At 37.0% G+C, this 16,047-nt stretch overlaps 1 protein-coding gene across 4 annotated transcripts in view; it reads left to right on the top strand.

Moving 5' to 3' along the window:
• The window catches only part of KCNQ1 (potassium voltage-gated channel subfamily Q member 1), a 364,087-nt gene that overhangs the window by 108,134 nt on the left and 239,906 nt on the right, over window positions 1-16,047 (top strand). For 2 of the 4 annotated variants that reach the window (XM_054828304.1, XM_054828307.1), the window contains 6 exons: window positions 542-637; window positions 2,915-3,037; window positions 4,080-4,221; window positions 5,547-5,573; window positions 7,883-7,948; window positions 11,882-12,002. In XM_054828304.1, coding sequence (XP_054684279.1) covers window positions 542-637; window positions 2,915-3,037; window positions 4,080-4,221; window positions 5,547-5,573; window positions 7,883-7,948; window positions 11,882-12,002 — 575 coding nt within the window. The remainder of the gene's footprint in view (window positions 1-541; window positions 638-2,914; window positions 3,038-4,079; window positions 4,222-5,546; window positions 5,574-7,882; window positions 7,949-11,881; window positions 12,003-16,047) is intronic. The other 2 variants (XM_054828305.1, XM_054828306.1) reach the window with 2 other exon arrangements.

Raw genomic sequence — 16,047 nt, 5'->3', positions numbered from 1 at the left:
GCCTTGTGTTGAACTCATTGAAGTCCTGACCATTTTGTAATATTCCTTTTCCTCTTTTTTGTCCTCCCCTCCTACCATGAGTTAACATATGGAAAGAGAAATTATCATACTACAGTTAAAAGGTCTTTCTTGTGAACTGAATCATGCCATGCCAAAACTTAATTTCTCATAAAAATGGAGTTAGGCACATCAGGTTATTATTTCTCCCTATTCTGTCGCTCCCCTGCACAAGCATTTATGAGGCTTTTAGAGGGTATGAAATATAATTTTTGCACACTCTTTACCATTTGAGTCCAGCTAACTTAAACAGGCTTTGGATCAGGGCATGATAGCATTCATAGTTGGTTTCAACAAGTAATACTAACTGAGTCTAGCAACTTAACAGTATTAAGTCATTATTTCCTCTAAATAATTAGTTAGGTTTTATGATGCTGAATAGAAGTTTATTAATGCAACATAAATTGGTAAGCTTATGTGTGGTTTTTCCCTCCCTTAAAAAAAAAATTAAAAATTTAGATCTGTATTTTCTTTCTTCCCACAGGGGATTCTTGGTTCAGGCTTTGCCCTAAAGGTACAACAGAAACAAAGGCAGAAGCATTTCAACCGTCAAATTCCAGCTGCTGCCTCTCTCATACAGGTACTAAGTTCCTGCATTTTGCATACTATCATTTCTTTCCATTTATAGTTTTTTTCAAAACTGTTGGCAATATTTCCATGCCTGATTCCCATTAAAAATTGTATAGGAGTTACAGATGCAAGTCTTTTAAATGGTTTTGGAAATCCCACCTTTAATGTAAACTAATGAGCAGAAATGCTCACTCCTAAATCAGTGCAAACTGTTTAATTCCATTGGTTAAAATCAAAACTGAAGGCTATTTTGTAGTTATTGAGCAATTTACCTGGGGAAAATGTTATTAAATACTATGCTTGCAGTAATAAAAACCAGAGAAGCAGCTTCATGTAAAATTACAATGTAAAATTTAAAAAATACTTTGTTGCTTGTAAAGACAAATGTCAGATATGCTTCATTTTCCTTGAGGCTAATAAATTCTTAAAAATCTCAAATTTATAAGAATTAAGTCAGAATATTAAATAGTAAAATCTTGTCTGAATTTTTCAGCTCCAGGATAGGTGGCTGGGAACCACTGGGATTCTGCAAAATCAGGGTTTTTGTTTAGGATAACATACAGGCAGAAAAATTCTGTTCCCCTCTGTTAAAAATACAGTTGCAGTTCAGTGTCAGTAAGGTCAATGAGATTTTATCCTTTACTTTGGTGAAGCCAGCATTTCACCCTGGAGAAGAATTAATATTGTTTCATTCTAGGTTTTTCCAGCTTTTCCTGTCTCACTCAGTGTCTGCGTATAGCTTTAGAAGCACAAGAATCAAATTTAAAAGAAATCTAGATGTACACTTAAACCATATCATTTCTGTGTTCTCATATGACTTATTTCTCTAGCTTCATGAGTGAACATGGGTTTCCAGGTCAGGCTCTTTATGGAAACAGTAGCTAACTGTAAAGTTTATGCTTGAAACTAAACAGTCCCAGAGTTAATGTGAAAAAGGTTTAAATTTAGGGCCCTGGTTATGGCCAGAGATTAGCCAAAAATCTTCAGACTCAGTGTGTTTCATTTGGACTGCATGGTCAAAAAAAGGTATGGTTTTACAAAGAATGGATTTTTAGTGTTCCTACTGATTCTTTTGGGAAATCAACCCCAAATTATTGGGAAGACTGAGACTGCATGTCCAGAATGTTGTAGTTGGCTCCATCTGAAATGTTAAGGAGGAGTGGAGGATGGACAATGAGTTGCTGACTACCTGTTCTTAGTAGTGATAATTACGATTTACTAATAGTCTCAGACTTCTAAAGGCCCAATTTAATAAGTGCTCTACAAGTAACTTACAAAAAGATTATTCTGAAACAAGAAGTTTATGAAATAAGTACAAGACAAGACAGCAGCTGAAATGAGTGATACTTTTTTCCTGTACTCCTTGTTTTCTTCTAGAGGCCAGTTGTTTCTTTCAGTATCCTATTAACCATGGTAGGAATGAATTATATGGCGATTGATCCTGTGATTGATCCTTTGATTTCCGACTGCTGTCTGTTTTCCTCTGTCATTCTGCCTTGCTTTGTTTCTTTCATCTAATGTTTTCTGGCCTTTCCCACTTTAGATTTTGTGTACGTATATGTGTGTCCTTTTTTTCATGTAGTTTGTAAGTGAGGATCTACCTTTTTAATTTGGAGACTAATTATTAATCAACTCTGATATATTTACACGTTTAAGAGAGAATGTAGTAGTGTTTTGTCTCTGGCTGGTCTTGTTTCCTAGCCCTGCTTTTTCTCCTGTTTGTCTTAGTACTTTAATCATTGGTGGTTGGCAAGAGGGAGGATTGGGTTTGGGTTTTGGCTCCTGGTTAACCACTGGTGCTGCTCCCTCATGCTGTCAGTCTTATTTCTTCATATGAATATGGTCCTACTGACCACATCACAATTGCTTTTTTCTTTTTCTGACAGTACTCTTGTGAGGCAGGGAAGAACAATTTGTGTTAGGAGCCTGAAACACAGGATGCAATAGGCAAAATGCTCAGAGAGGGAAACTGGGGCAGAGCAAGAAATTCAACCCCAATCTTTTGAGTCCAGTCTAGAACTCTCTCTTGCTATTTCTTTGTTGCTAATGCGAACAAAAGTTGCACTTGAAAGGACATCTTCCTTTCTGGTTTGCCCAGTTCAAACTATGTAGTTTCTGTTTACTAAATAAGGATTCTAAACATGCTGAGTTTGTTTTCAATGGGAAAATTCAAGAATCCTATTAAATAAAGAATGACTAACACGCTAATTTCAAGTTACTTTGTAGTACAGATAGCTACAAATCCAATTGCATTAATTGTTCTGTGGCTTAAAAACATTTGTTCTAGACTGCATGGAGATGCTATGCAGCAGAAAACCCAGACTCTTCTACATGGAAAATATACATTCGAAAACCTGCCAGAAATTATCATTTGCTGTCACCCAGTCCAAAACCGAAGAAATCTGTGATGGTACCAGTATCTAACATTTCCTATTATAGTAATAAGTAAAATTTTTAAATTAGATAGAATTTGTTTACTCTCTAGAGGCTATTTGTTGTGTTTGTTTTACAGATTATTACTTTGTTTCAAAGTTTCATTTTCACTTCAGTTTTGAGATTTTCAGTATACAGACATTTTAAATTATAACATAATTTGCTTCAGTTCCCAGGCTTAACTCTTTTAGTGGATCTATGGGTTTGGAAAAGAGTAATAATGACCTAACTCAGGCACATCAATCAGTAACTTACTGGTGTTGTTTGGAAAACTATAAGCAAAGGAAAAAAAGAAAATTACTATTTTCAAAACAGTAACTTTTAATTGTTTTGAGTTTTGTTTGGTTTTTGGGAGGGTTTTTGTTGGTTTTTTTTTTTTAAACACCAACAAAACTGCTGCTTCTCTCAGATATTGATTTTGTGGCTTTCTAAACTATGGTGAAGACATCCCGTGCCTACATACAGTAGTATTTTCATATCAACGGATTCCACAAGTTCAGAATTTTTTGTTTAAAAAACAGGAACAAAACCCCTTTGTCAGAATCTTTAGATTACATAATATTTCATACTCTCTGTTGTAAGAGTATCGTACAGTACTCTCAAGTTGGATGGAGAGGCTGTTGTGCAAAAATCTTCCCTAGTATCCCAGGTTCATCTGAGTTCTGTAGCAATATATCTGTTTGCTTTTTGCTGAAGGTATGATTTATTGTATCCATATAGTAGTAAAGATGTTCTAGAATAGTTTGATTTATTTAAACTGTTGCAGAGCTAGCAGACCTTTTTACTGCAGGCAAGAGATTTGCTGATGACAATGTGCAGAATTCTAGTCATTAGCCAGTTTTGGCGGGATAGGGGGAGATCTTACTGAGAAACGCAGAGTGTAGCATCATGAAAATGTAATTGGTCAGGCACTCTTTTGACTCGTAGCTCATTGGGGACTGCATTATTATTGAAGACATTACTGAAGAGAGACCTAAATGTACTCAAACCAAGTCAATTTAATGTATGTGTATTTTTAGGTTAAAAAGAAGAAATTTAAGTTAGACAAGGACAATGGACCTTCTTCTCCAGATAGGATGTTAACTGTTCCACACATCACTTATGACCATGTGACGGAGGACAGGAAACCTGATTTCAGTTTTGAACCATATGAAAATTCTGGTAAGAAATTCCATTATAAAATGCCAGTAACTGTAATGACTTCTATTAGTGATTTACACACAGGTCCTCTTTACTATCTGTAGGAGAGAGGATGAGGACACAACAAGCTTTTGTCATTCTAAAGCAAGAATACTTTGCTTTTTGACTTTGCTTGCTGGCTTCTCTGGATGAGATTCAACTATTCCTTTAATAAGCATGCTCCACTGCAGACAAACTGAGATTATTTGTCATTTCTACCTGCCAGAAGAGCTACTGTCTCTGAGGCCAGTGCATACATTCCCCAATACTGCAACTTACTGAAACCACAGGGATTAGCTGCCAGCTTTTCCGTGTGAAATTTACCCAAGATGTGTTACTATTGTGCTTGTATGTCAACCAAAAAGGATTGACACGTCTTGGCTGCACTGAACGTAGTCTGGTACATGAAACCATCATGTGCTCCTGCCATCTGCTCAGTGGAGTAGGCTGTGAATCAAATTTTGAAAGCAGAAGTACTTAAGATAAATGTGGAACCATCTGTATTAACTGTGACTATACAAAATGGTACTGTATGAGGAAGATGAAGAAAGGACTTTGATAGTCACCTTATAATTAATAGCTTAGTTATAGTTGCATTAGCTGTAATGAACTTCCAGACTAACTCTGAATTTACAATGTGGCTTTTTTACAAATGTACTTTTATTAGAAGTTTTTACTGTGCATTGCTCAAATTTTGGCAGCGAGAATGAGGTTTGAGTTTTAAGGTTTGTTTTATTGATTATAGATACCTTAAGTACTTATGTTTTTTCTCCTAACAAGAATTTGGCTGACCTGATTAAATTTAGTGACCTTTAAAATCAGATAGCAATGTGGGCTGGCACCAGGCGTATTTTAGTTCAAGCAGAAAGTCTCACCTTCCATGCACTTTTTTGGTACGCTTCTGTCTTGTCTTGTTCTGTAACATCCATGCTTTTCCACTCCTCCTTGGCCTCTGTTAAGGAATGATTGCGAATTGCATCTGGTGGTAGAAATTACACAGCTGTTAAAAGGTGGACAAGTACTAAGTTAGTCTGTGTCTCAGGCTTTGAGCACAGATACCTTTTTTCAAAACAGTCCAATGAATGAACTGTACAAATGCTTAGATTTGTCAAGTCCCACCTTTTATCACTCACTAAGTTTCTAAGTTGATTAAAGGACAATATGATTTCCAGGCAGCCTACTACTGCCACTTCAGAAATCATCTCTATAGCTTTTAATAAAAGGATTTTCTCTAATTTCTTCTGACACTTATCTTTTTTTCTTTTTTATCTGTGTTCTGCTCTCTCTAAACTGTTACAAGTATACAGGACAAACAGGAATGTTAAAATTGCTTGGTAAGTTGAGGAAAATAATTCTGTCTATGGCATGCCAGCTTATGACAATGTAATGTTTGCAGTGCTTTTCATGTGTGTCTAGTGCCATATAGTTTGTAAGAAATCTTTTGCAGCCAAGGAGATCTAGACAGACAAAAATGTGCATTGTCACACTTGTAATCACAATTGCACCCACAGTTTCATTACGAAAAGAAAAGTGAGCACTCATTTATATAAGTAGATGATCTCTGGTTTTCTATGATTGAGAAAAATTGCTCCTGTGTATATAACCAATAGAAAAATATAATCTGCATATAAATAAAATATAATTCATCTAGTAGTTATCTGAACATATAGCTGAGAATTAATTTCTAAACAAATAGATTGAAATAGAAGAAAAATTTCCAAATTTGACCTCCGATGTTGTGTATTCTGAAGTACATGCATCTGTTCCTGTAAAAATGCTCTGTAGATATTTGTGAACAGATAGGGACCCATAAATTAAATAATTTATTTTACTATTTGACTGGATTCTGTGATCACTTAAGCAGCCATGTAGTCCTGTGATGTTTCTAATGTGCTTGCTTAGGTACTTTCTTAACAACTGAGTGTTCCCCAAAGACTCCAGGATTAGAGGTAGGTCTGGGCACAAAACCTCTGTGATTTAGTGAGAGTGCTGTGAGCCACCTGTAAGTTGTCTCAGCCACTACAGACAATAGAGGCTTCTTTTCAGTAATTGAGTGCATGGATGCTCCGACTTAAATTGTCTGAAAATACAAGGTTCAGTTTCTCCTCTGAATCCGTGTGGAACACAGGTGCAATTAAGGTGCTAAAATAGCAGAAAACAAACTGAATCTCCTTGACTCCCTCTGACCAATCCTTGATTTACCCATTTTCCGGTTTCCACTTTTCTCCTGTAAAAGCGGGGTTAGCATTGTGGAACAAGCTCAGGAGAGCAGCAAGAGCCATGAAGGCAACTGTTTTACATGAACAAGAAATGTCTTCGTCCTGGGGAAATATCAGAAGAGCTTTGCCAGCCACCATAGGTTCAGTTTCTATTTCTTAGCCAGGCAGCGTCACCTGAGAGGTTACCTAACACTGTTCTCACAGTGACTCAAAGAAATAAAGACCAGAGAGGAGTGTATTTGTACTTACTGTGAATAAGATTACCTACACAGAAAACTGAAGCTGCCAAGTCAAAAGCTCAGAAGCAAGAAATTAGGAAGTTCAAGAATAAAGGATGCTTATTCAGCTTTAATGTGGTCCTCAGAAAGCCTGTAGTCACATATCCATATGCTGCTTTTTCATATTCAGTAAATTCTGGTTCTGTCTTTGGGCTGCCCACTTACATTTCAAGTCTGCATGCTCCTGGATCCCCTTCTGGCTTCGCTGCCAGTATCCCTGTGCAACCAGAGATTTCCACCTTCTTGTCTCTTCTCAAAGACCCAAGAGCCAAGGCTGGAGCATACCTAGCAGTGACAGAACACTTGCAAAACTTTTTTTTTTCTCCAGATTTTTCAACTCCAATACATTTATATTTTGAGAGTTTTTCTCTTTGCAAAGAAGACAACACTTTTGAAAAATATCACTCTTTCCTAGGGTGCGAGTCCACAGGCATTTCTTAATAATGAAGTAGTTATTAAAAGGATAGCACTATTCAAAAGAACGAAACATAGCATAAATGTTATGTTTTGCTGAGTCTCTTTCTCATCATTGACTCCTCTTGCTTGCCTGAAACTTTTCCCCAAGAAATTCACCTTGAGGCAGGCACTTGGCTTAAACGGTTGAAGTGGGCAGCTTCAAATGCTTTTAATGGGATGTGTCAGGCATCTTCAAACGTGGGTGGCAGTACTGGTCTGTCCACTTGACAGCACTGAAATTTGACCAGGAGCTAGCTATATTGTGAAGGGTATGAGCCATATGAGGTTGTACACTTTGCAAAGGGAAACACTTGAGGAAACCCTAAAGTCAGGAAGGAGGGGGTAAACATATAGATTACTTTCCTCAAAATGGGACTGGCATGTAGGGAGCAATACCTTGCAGCAGGTGACAGTGTCATGAAGAATGGTTTTGAAGAGACACGATGCCTCCCCTGGTGGTGGTTTAATGTTCTGCTAACATGTAATACATGCTAGAAGTTTCATACAAACTCTTTTCCACAGTACTTTTTATTTTGTTTTTAAAGATGTCAGGTACGATATTCTGTATTTTAGGTATGTCTGCATCTCCTCAGCTGCCTGTCTGGAGCCTTTTTTCTTTTTTTTTCTTTTTTTTTTCCCCCCTCCCATCTCCTATCTCTTTGTTTTATGTGCATCTTTACTCTGACTCAGATTGTCAGCGCTCCTGGCCATCCTTTTCCACAGACCAGCAGTCTTCCAGCGCTCCTTCCTCTCCAGGTAAATCTCATAATAATTCATTGCTCCATCACCTTTGTTAATTACTAAGTCTTTCCAATGCTCTGTCTGGAGTTGCCTGAAGTGGCACAGAAAATTATAGTGCTGGTTTTTAAAGAAAGCATAGGCATGTCAGTAGAATTTTGAGTTTGGAAAGTTTTTCAGGTTGTAAATTGCAAATGTTTAAATAATAAAAAAAAATTCTGTAGAACAGAGGTATTTTATAAATGCATTAATTAAAACTCAGATTTTCCGTGAAAAATGCTTTGAAGTGTTTTATATTTTGTCTGTGATTGCAAAAGAGAAAGTGTAAACTATTCTCTGTCTTGCTAGCCAAATACCCCACTACCAGAAAAGCAACTGCATACATGTCATATTATATACAAAATTGTTGTGTTGGTAATATAGAAATATAGAAAACCCATCAGTAATTTCTTGTTACTGTGATTGTAATCCTTGATTGAAAGTTCATAGAATCATAGAATTGTTTGGGTTGAAAGGGACCTTTAAAAGTCATCTAGTCATGAAATGAGCAGGGACATCTTCAACTAGCTCAGGTAGCTCAAAGCCCCATCCAACCTGACCGTGAATGTTTCCAGAAAGTTCAGAATTTCTGTTTTAAAGCAGGGGTTCTCATATTGTGGGGAGTATATTTTCTGCCATTTCAGTGTAGTACTTGGCTCGGCTTTATCAGTTGGATAGTCATGCCTGTTACCATAGCTGCTGCTACCCATCAAAAATAGAGAAAATAAAGCTTGGAAACCCCTGAATTATAGTAAATGTCCCTCACTACATCTGTTTCCTGTTTCTTTTCATTCATTATTATCCATTGAAAATGAGTTTCTAAAGCTTCCTTTTTTTTCCTTTAGCCTACTGATTTGGAAATTTAGTGTCTTTTTTTAACATACTTTTTTTTCAACACTGCTTTATGGGAAAGACTCCTCCAAAGTCAAATGGCTATGAATTTATTTTTATAAATAAAAAAAAAATACGCTGTGGCAGCATATGCTCCCTAGTGGTCTGCTTGAGCCTCTGTCGTGGTTTAACCCCAGCTGGCAACTAAGCACCGCGCAGCCGCTCGCTCACTCCTACCCCCACCCCTCCCCAAGCGGATGGGGGAGAGAATTGGAAGAGTAAAAGTGAGAAAACTCATGGGCTGAGATAAAGACAGTTTAATAGGTAAAGCAAGAGCCATGCGCGCAAGCAAAGCAAAACAAGGAATTAATTCACCACTTCCCATGGGCAGGCAGGTGTTCAGCCATCTCCAGGAAAGCAGGGCTCCATCATGCGTAACAGTTACTTGGGAAGTCAAACACCATCACTCGGAATATCCCCCTGTTCCTTCTTCTTCCCCCAGCTTTATATGCTGAGCATGATGTCACGTGGTATGGAATATCCCTTTGGCCAGTTGGGGTCAGCTGTCCCAGCTGCATCCCCTCCCAGCTCCTTGTGCACCCCCAGCCCACTCGCTGGTGGGGTGGTGTGAGGAGCAGCAAAGGGCTTGGCTCTGTGTCAGCACTGCTCAGCAGTAACGAAAACATCCCTGTGTTATCAACGCTGTTTCCAGCACAAATCCAAAACACAGCCCCATACCAGCTGCTATGAAGAAAATTATCCTAGCCAAAACCAGCACAGCCTTGCTTCAAGGCATTTTGTGGCAGGGAAACTGTAATTAATACCGTGTTCTTTCCTTGGTCCCTTCCCTTCTCTGTGCAGGCAGATTGCATTGGTAGTATTTGGAGCGATTCCTCCTTTATGTTGGAAGCAGCAACATATATTTAAGAATGAGAGCATAAAGAGCAGAGGGCTGCACCAGTCACCAGAACTGACCAATCTTAGTTATGATCTTAGAAAATTTTAAAATAAAAAGAGAGAGGGAGATACCATGTTTGCCTCATATTAAGCAGCTCTTCATCTCTGTATTCTCAGATAGTAGCACTTTCAAATAGGCTGAGATACAGTCTTGACTTCTTGTTCCTTTTTCATTGTGCCACTCCTTCTCTTCCCTCCCATGAAACTGAAAAGCAAAAACTGTGAATGATCCAAGAATAGCTGTTTCTGCAAATCCACTTGTGTACTTTGTGTATTGTATCTCTCATAAGCACAGTTTAGTGAGTGTTCAGCAAACACTTCATGTGGTTTTAGGTTCAGCAGTTTTACCACTTGTCATCAGGAAAACTAAAAAGGCTGTTTCCTAGAAACCAGGAAAGTTTCATTTATAGCTTGCAGAAATGAAAACATTGAAAACTAATTTAGTGGAAGCCAAAAGGAGTCTGTTTTAAAGACATTTTGCTGCATATCTGAATCTGAAATTATTTTGCTTGTTTCCCAGGCACTATCTTGGATGATGGCTACAGTGAAGTGATTAAATACCATGACACTAAAACAAAATATAGGAAGCTAACATTTGCTAAAACTTACTATAGAATTTTCATTTTTAAGTGCTGCAAGTGTCCCATGTTTTTAATTTGTCTTTAAAATATAACTTCATCTCCTGGCAGTAGTGTCTCTTTTTTTTTTTTTTTTTTTTTAAACTGTGATTTCAGAGGTCTTCCTCTCCTATTACAATTTCTGGAGAGCAAACTTTCTCATTGTAATTTTGAATGGCTGTGTGCCTAATGATATAATAACGCTTTCTCTTCTCCTTATTTGTAGAAATTCAAATCCATTTCTGCCACGTGAAGATATCTACTTACTTGAGTAAAATGATTGCATTTTGAAAAAAAAAATTGTTTCCTGATATCCCCACTTCTCATTAAATTCAGCTGCATTTAAGTTAGCTATTTCTGCTGCATTCCTTTACCTTTCCTGTTGCATTTTGGCAGGACATTATTTACTGTTATATCATAAAGTATTTTATTTAATACAGTAGAGACTTCGTAAATTACAACACTATAATTATTTCATTGAATGATCCAACCAGTTGCACAGATAAAGATTTCTATGGAAGTGTCACAATCTACCTATGATTTTGACAGAATTTTACTTGTTGCTTTTATTACCTATAAAATTCATTTACAAGTGCAAGTATAAATATGATAGTGGTTTTATTTATATGTGAATTTTGTGGCTTCTCTAAGAAGTGTTAGGATTATGCTGGAAAAAGCACTTAGGGTTCTTAATGTTAGAGTCTGGCAGAATTTAGGAGCCTGAGTTTAAAAATGAAATCTACGATACTCTGCCTAATTTCTTGGATGCAACTTGGAAGTGTTGGTTAACAAGTAACTTTGCCACTAAAAACTTGCAATATCTGAAGTTTTGTGAAATGGCCTTCCCATGAAGGACCTCATCTTGGATGAACGGAACATCTTGTTCACCTGTCTCATGTCTGGGCTCATCGATGAGGCATCCTTGTGCCTAAGTGAGAGAGGGATTGGGAACCAGTAGACTGGCTCAGACAGTGCAGGACAGGAGCTGACTGCTCACCTTGAAAATGTCTAGACTCCTTTGTTGATCTAGGCCTGGTTTCTGGATCTTAGTCACACTAACTGCACCTCAGAAACTGGTATTATAAACTAAAACATGAAGCAGAGATGATATGAAAAGGACCTGATTTTGTCATCGAATTGCACTCGTGCACTGTTGCTGTAGAGCAGTGGTCCATGGTATGGCTGAGTATTGTACAGTAAGATTTATAATGCATGAAGCTGCCTGTGATATAGATACTCTACATTCTAGTGTATGAGGAATATGAACAAAAAAAAAAGAAAAAAATAGCTTTAAATCTTCAGCAGAAGTTGAAATTCTTTGGGTAGAAGAAGAGTTGAAATTTTACTTTTCATGAACTCTGTGGTATATGCAATTTTTTTGTAGTAAGCTCTGTTTTCAATATTCTGTTAAAATGTACAGTATTTCAGAGATCCAAACAAGTGGTTGACCTTTCTCAAAAAAGCTGAATGCTATTGCCTTAACTGTTATCTGCATGTTTCCTCACAGTGAAAAAAAGCCCGACGTTTTTAGATGTGAACACAGGACCCTTCATCAGGACCAACAGCTTTGCTGATGAGCTTGACCTGGAGGGTGAGACACTGTTGACCCCAATAACTCACATCTCACAGTAAGTCAAGGCTATTGAGTTGTGCATTAGTTGACTTAGACAAGAGAAGCCAATTCAGGTGGGAGGAGCTGATAGGGCTATCTCAGATATTTGCGTCAAACTCTTTTTACCTTGAAGTTGGTGTATACTCTTCTGAGTGCCAGTAAATCTTCGTGCTGACCTAAAGAAAAGTTCACTTGGCTGTAACACAAGGCTTTAGGTTTTTTCTAATGTCTGTGGGCAGCTGGTGGTTGATAGCCTCAATATTTTCACATGGAGACAATGTGTGGGAGTACTTGCCTGTTGAGATTATATTACTCTCTCCACCATTTTCCAGTGAAATAGCTGTAAAGTGCAAATTTTGAAATACTGCTTACGTGAAATACCAGCCTTTCCATTTCAGCAGCACCTTCTCTAACAGTCAAATGATGATCTGCATTGGAAGAAAAGATCTGGTTTGATCTTTATTACTGCTTTGTGGTACATAAAAATGATCTGAAATAGGCCTGTATATTTTTTTATTTTATTAGGTTTTTTCCTTTTAAAAGAAGATTTTCCACATCTTTTATGCTAAAATGTTATCTCCAGGTTCTCAGATTATTCTAAAAAATTGAGAATTGCAAAAGCTTTTTATTCAAATGCCTTTTAAAAAAAAGATGTTCTGTCACTGTTTAATTCAAGCTCCTGACAAATGCTTATTATTTACCATAGTAGATGTGTTACAGTATGTTCTCTAGCAGAGGAATGAGACAATTTTTCCCTCTCCTGTTCCTAGAAATCTGAGGATTTCTACAGTGAAACCAGAGATGAAAATTCTTGGCATACTTATATTTCTGAGGTACAAAACATGCAGAAATGACTGCTGCCGATTTTCAGGACTTCTTCCTATGCAATATAAATAACAGAGAAGCATGAATGTGCTTTTTATAGCCATTTTAGAAGGGCATTTCTTAAAAAAAGTAGATTTCGGAGGACTCTTCCCTGCCCCCAAACAAAAGGTCTTGCATTTTTAGCCAAATCACCTAAATGTACATATATTTGTAGGCAGACGATTTAGGAGACTTGTATTCTGGAAGATTTCTTAGTGGCACGAGCAGGAGGAGGAAGTCATAAATTTCCTCAAGCCTTAGACAAGAACAACGGAGCAGCAAAACCAGATCTAGAAGTTTCCTTTGTGTAGCTTTTTTTTAAACTTTAATTTACCACAACATTACAGGCTTTCTTTAAGAGAAATAAGCTTTGGTGCTAGGAGTTTCCATTATCTTTTTTGGATTCCAGAATGATTTAGTTATTTCTCATTATTACCTTCATTGATGTTTTTCAAATAATAAGGTGTGTGCTCCATCACTTTTAAGTCCAAGTTGTGTAATATCTGAGGTTTAATTTTTTTCTATGGACTCCTTGTGGGAAACTTCAGGATATAGATAATGTGTATCAGCTGAAGAACTTTACCAATTTAACACTCTAGGCTATTAGTAACTTATATATTTCTCTTTTACCTCCTTAATATTTGGTTGTAACCTTTGTTGAAATCTCCCTAGATTGCTCTAGGTCATGAGTGATGGGATGGTACAAAACATGTCCCCATATATTGCCAGAATTGAATCTCTTCTAGAGTGGAAGAAAATGGAAAGCATTGTTTCTTTTAAGACTTTGGGTTTAGATTCAAAACTGAATAAATTGGATTAAAGGCAAAACTGGATAAAATATTAATTGAAATGTGTCCTTTTGAAGCATGGGTGCCAAAATGTTGTAGAGTCTGAGAACTTAGAAGTGCATTTATTTTGTATGCAGTTTATTAAAAGGTCTGAAACAATGTCAGATCAGCCTATAGATGTAAGGGTTTGGCAAAAAGTTGGTGAAAACCCTGTGTTTTGTAATGTCAGTTGGAGTGTTGGCATTTAGGTAACAGATAATCCCAAATGTTTTGAAATGAAAAATATTTTAATGTTTGTTTTACTGTTGGGTTGTGTATTCTGCTTGCATTTGAGGCGGTTGAAAAGCAAGCTGCTGTGCTGGGTTTCACTGGGTACCCATGTTGCTAGATGCTGGAGACCAATCAATTTCCATGAATTATTTAGACAAATGCTTCTTTTTCATTCTTCGTTTCAAAGTCCTAGGGAACAAATATTTAAGAGCTGGTTATACATCTTAGTAGGACCTGCATGTTAGACATGTGGGCGTAGAACTAAGGATCAAATTTAGAATTATGCAATAGATATATCTCTGTGTGCAAAGCCACATACTAATTTTCTGTATAATAAAAGTGGTTAGTCATTTCAGATCCATGTCTGTGTGTGTGTTTAATTCAGGCTTGAAAGTTATGCTGTGCCTGAGAGAACCTAAGATGAATTATTTTGTTCTGATGTCCCCAGTTGTGAAGCATTTTATTTCCTTAAAGCCATCATACAGTATGATCGCTCCAGATTTGTTGATAAGGAAATAAGCAACCATACACAGGTCTAAAACCAAGTACTTAACAAAAATACAGCACCAGCTATGGAAACAAATTAGCATGGAAAGGTAAAATTAAGTGCAAATATCTCTAGTTTCAGGTCTTAAAAGCAATTCATAGTCTATCAGAGGAACAGAAGCATGAAGACAGTTTCAGAAATGGTAGCATAATATAAAACTCTTGATCTAAGGATGCCTGGATTTGGGATTCATAGAACTATTTCCTGGTCAATTATATATTTATTGCAACATGAATTAGTTTATCCATAAACCACAGAAAAGTGACTCCAGAATAAACATTACTTTTTGAAAGTCATAAATACATGAGTGAGTATTACACAGTTAATTGGAGGCATGCAACTGGAAAGTGACTTTTAGTTGACAGTATGAAAAATATTTCCTTTTGACAGATAATGTAAATCTGGCAAAAGTGTGGGGTACCTACTGTTACTGACAGGCAAACACTTGGCATCATTATGGCTTTAAAAAAGAATGAGGCTGAGTTTGATTTCTCACTTGCATTATGTCATGGAAAGGCAATGCTATCTTTTAGCCCTACTGGTAAAGGGCTGTAAGAAGCTATGCCTAAAATCCCCTTTAAGTTGTATTTCAGTGCCCTGCTTGTTTATGCAAAAAATATTCTCTTTTTATAAACATAGGTGTAGATTCCTGCTGAATTTAATAGGACTGGTTTTGTCTAATAATAAAAATGCGGGTGTGGGGATTTTTTTGGACAGGACATACTGCTGGCTGTATTTTAAATCTATTTTGAAATAAATATTGTACTAAATGTAGTCCTGTTTCTGTGGAATTAGAAATGTGAGATCTTTCATGTGGAAAGATTGATATACCAGTTAATCATTTGTCACTACCCCTTTGAGGAAACAAAAATAATAATAGAAGCACTTTGAGACCTGATGTTCAAACAGGAAAGTGATTAAAATGTCATAGAAAAAACAGATTTGCAGCAGGTGTGTGCGGAAATATAGAATAAGATAGTGCATGGAAGAGTGACTGCGCTTTCCTTCTATGTGAGACATCTTATAAGCTGAAGAAGTAGATTCAAGCAGAGCAATCTGTGTAATTGGCTATTACAGATCTCGCCTGTAAAATGAACTGTAACAGTTTGAAGAATGCAGTACCCATTGTGGTGTTTGAGATAAGTCTTGGCTCTTCAATGGTTTGTTTAGTGATCATTGTGGTCTGTTCTGTTGTAAAAGTGAATTAGGAAACTAGACTGTAGCAATACCACACCTCTCCTTTGGACTTCTCACTGTTTTCTTTCTCTCTAATCAGTGCGTTCCCATATTGTCTCCTGTTCCCTGTTTCACTTCATTGGGTCTTTTGTTCTATTTGCATTTTAAAGCAGTGGAAAATCGAACCTCGGCTGCCAAGAGGTCCTTTCCATGTGTTGGTGTAATTGTTTGATTTCAGCACCTTTTTTAACTTTTAGTTAAAAACATTAGCTGCAGTAGCAAAAAGAAATTAACCCAGCCTCCAAGGATACAAGTGGGAGGGAGGGAGGCAAGTGGGTGGAATTGACCTGAAAAAGGAAGAGAAGAAAATAATGAAGAACTCTCAATCTAATATATATTTATATAAATATTTCTAA

This window comes from Grus americana, chromosome 5 (genome assembly GCF_028858705.1).
Source record: "Grus americana isolate bGruAme1 chromosome 5, bGruAme1.mat, whole genome shotgun sequence".
Classification (NCBI taxonomy): Eukaryota; Metazoa; Chordata; class Aves; order Gruiformes; family Gruidae; genus Grus; species Grus americana.
This window is presented reverse-complemented; position numbering and strand designations above follow the sequence as displayed.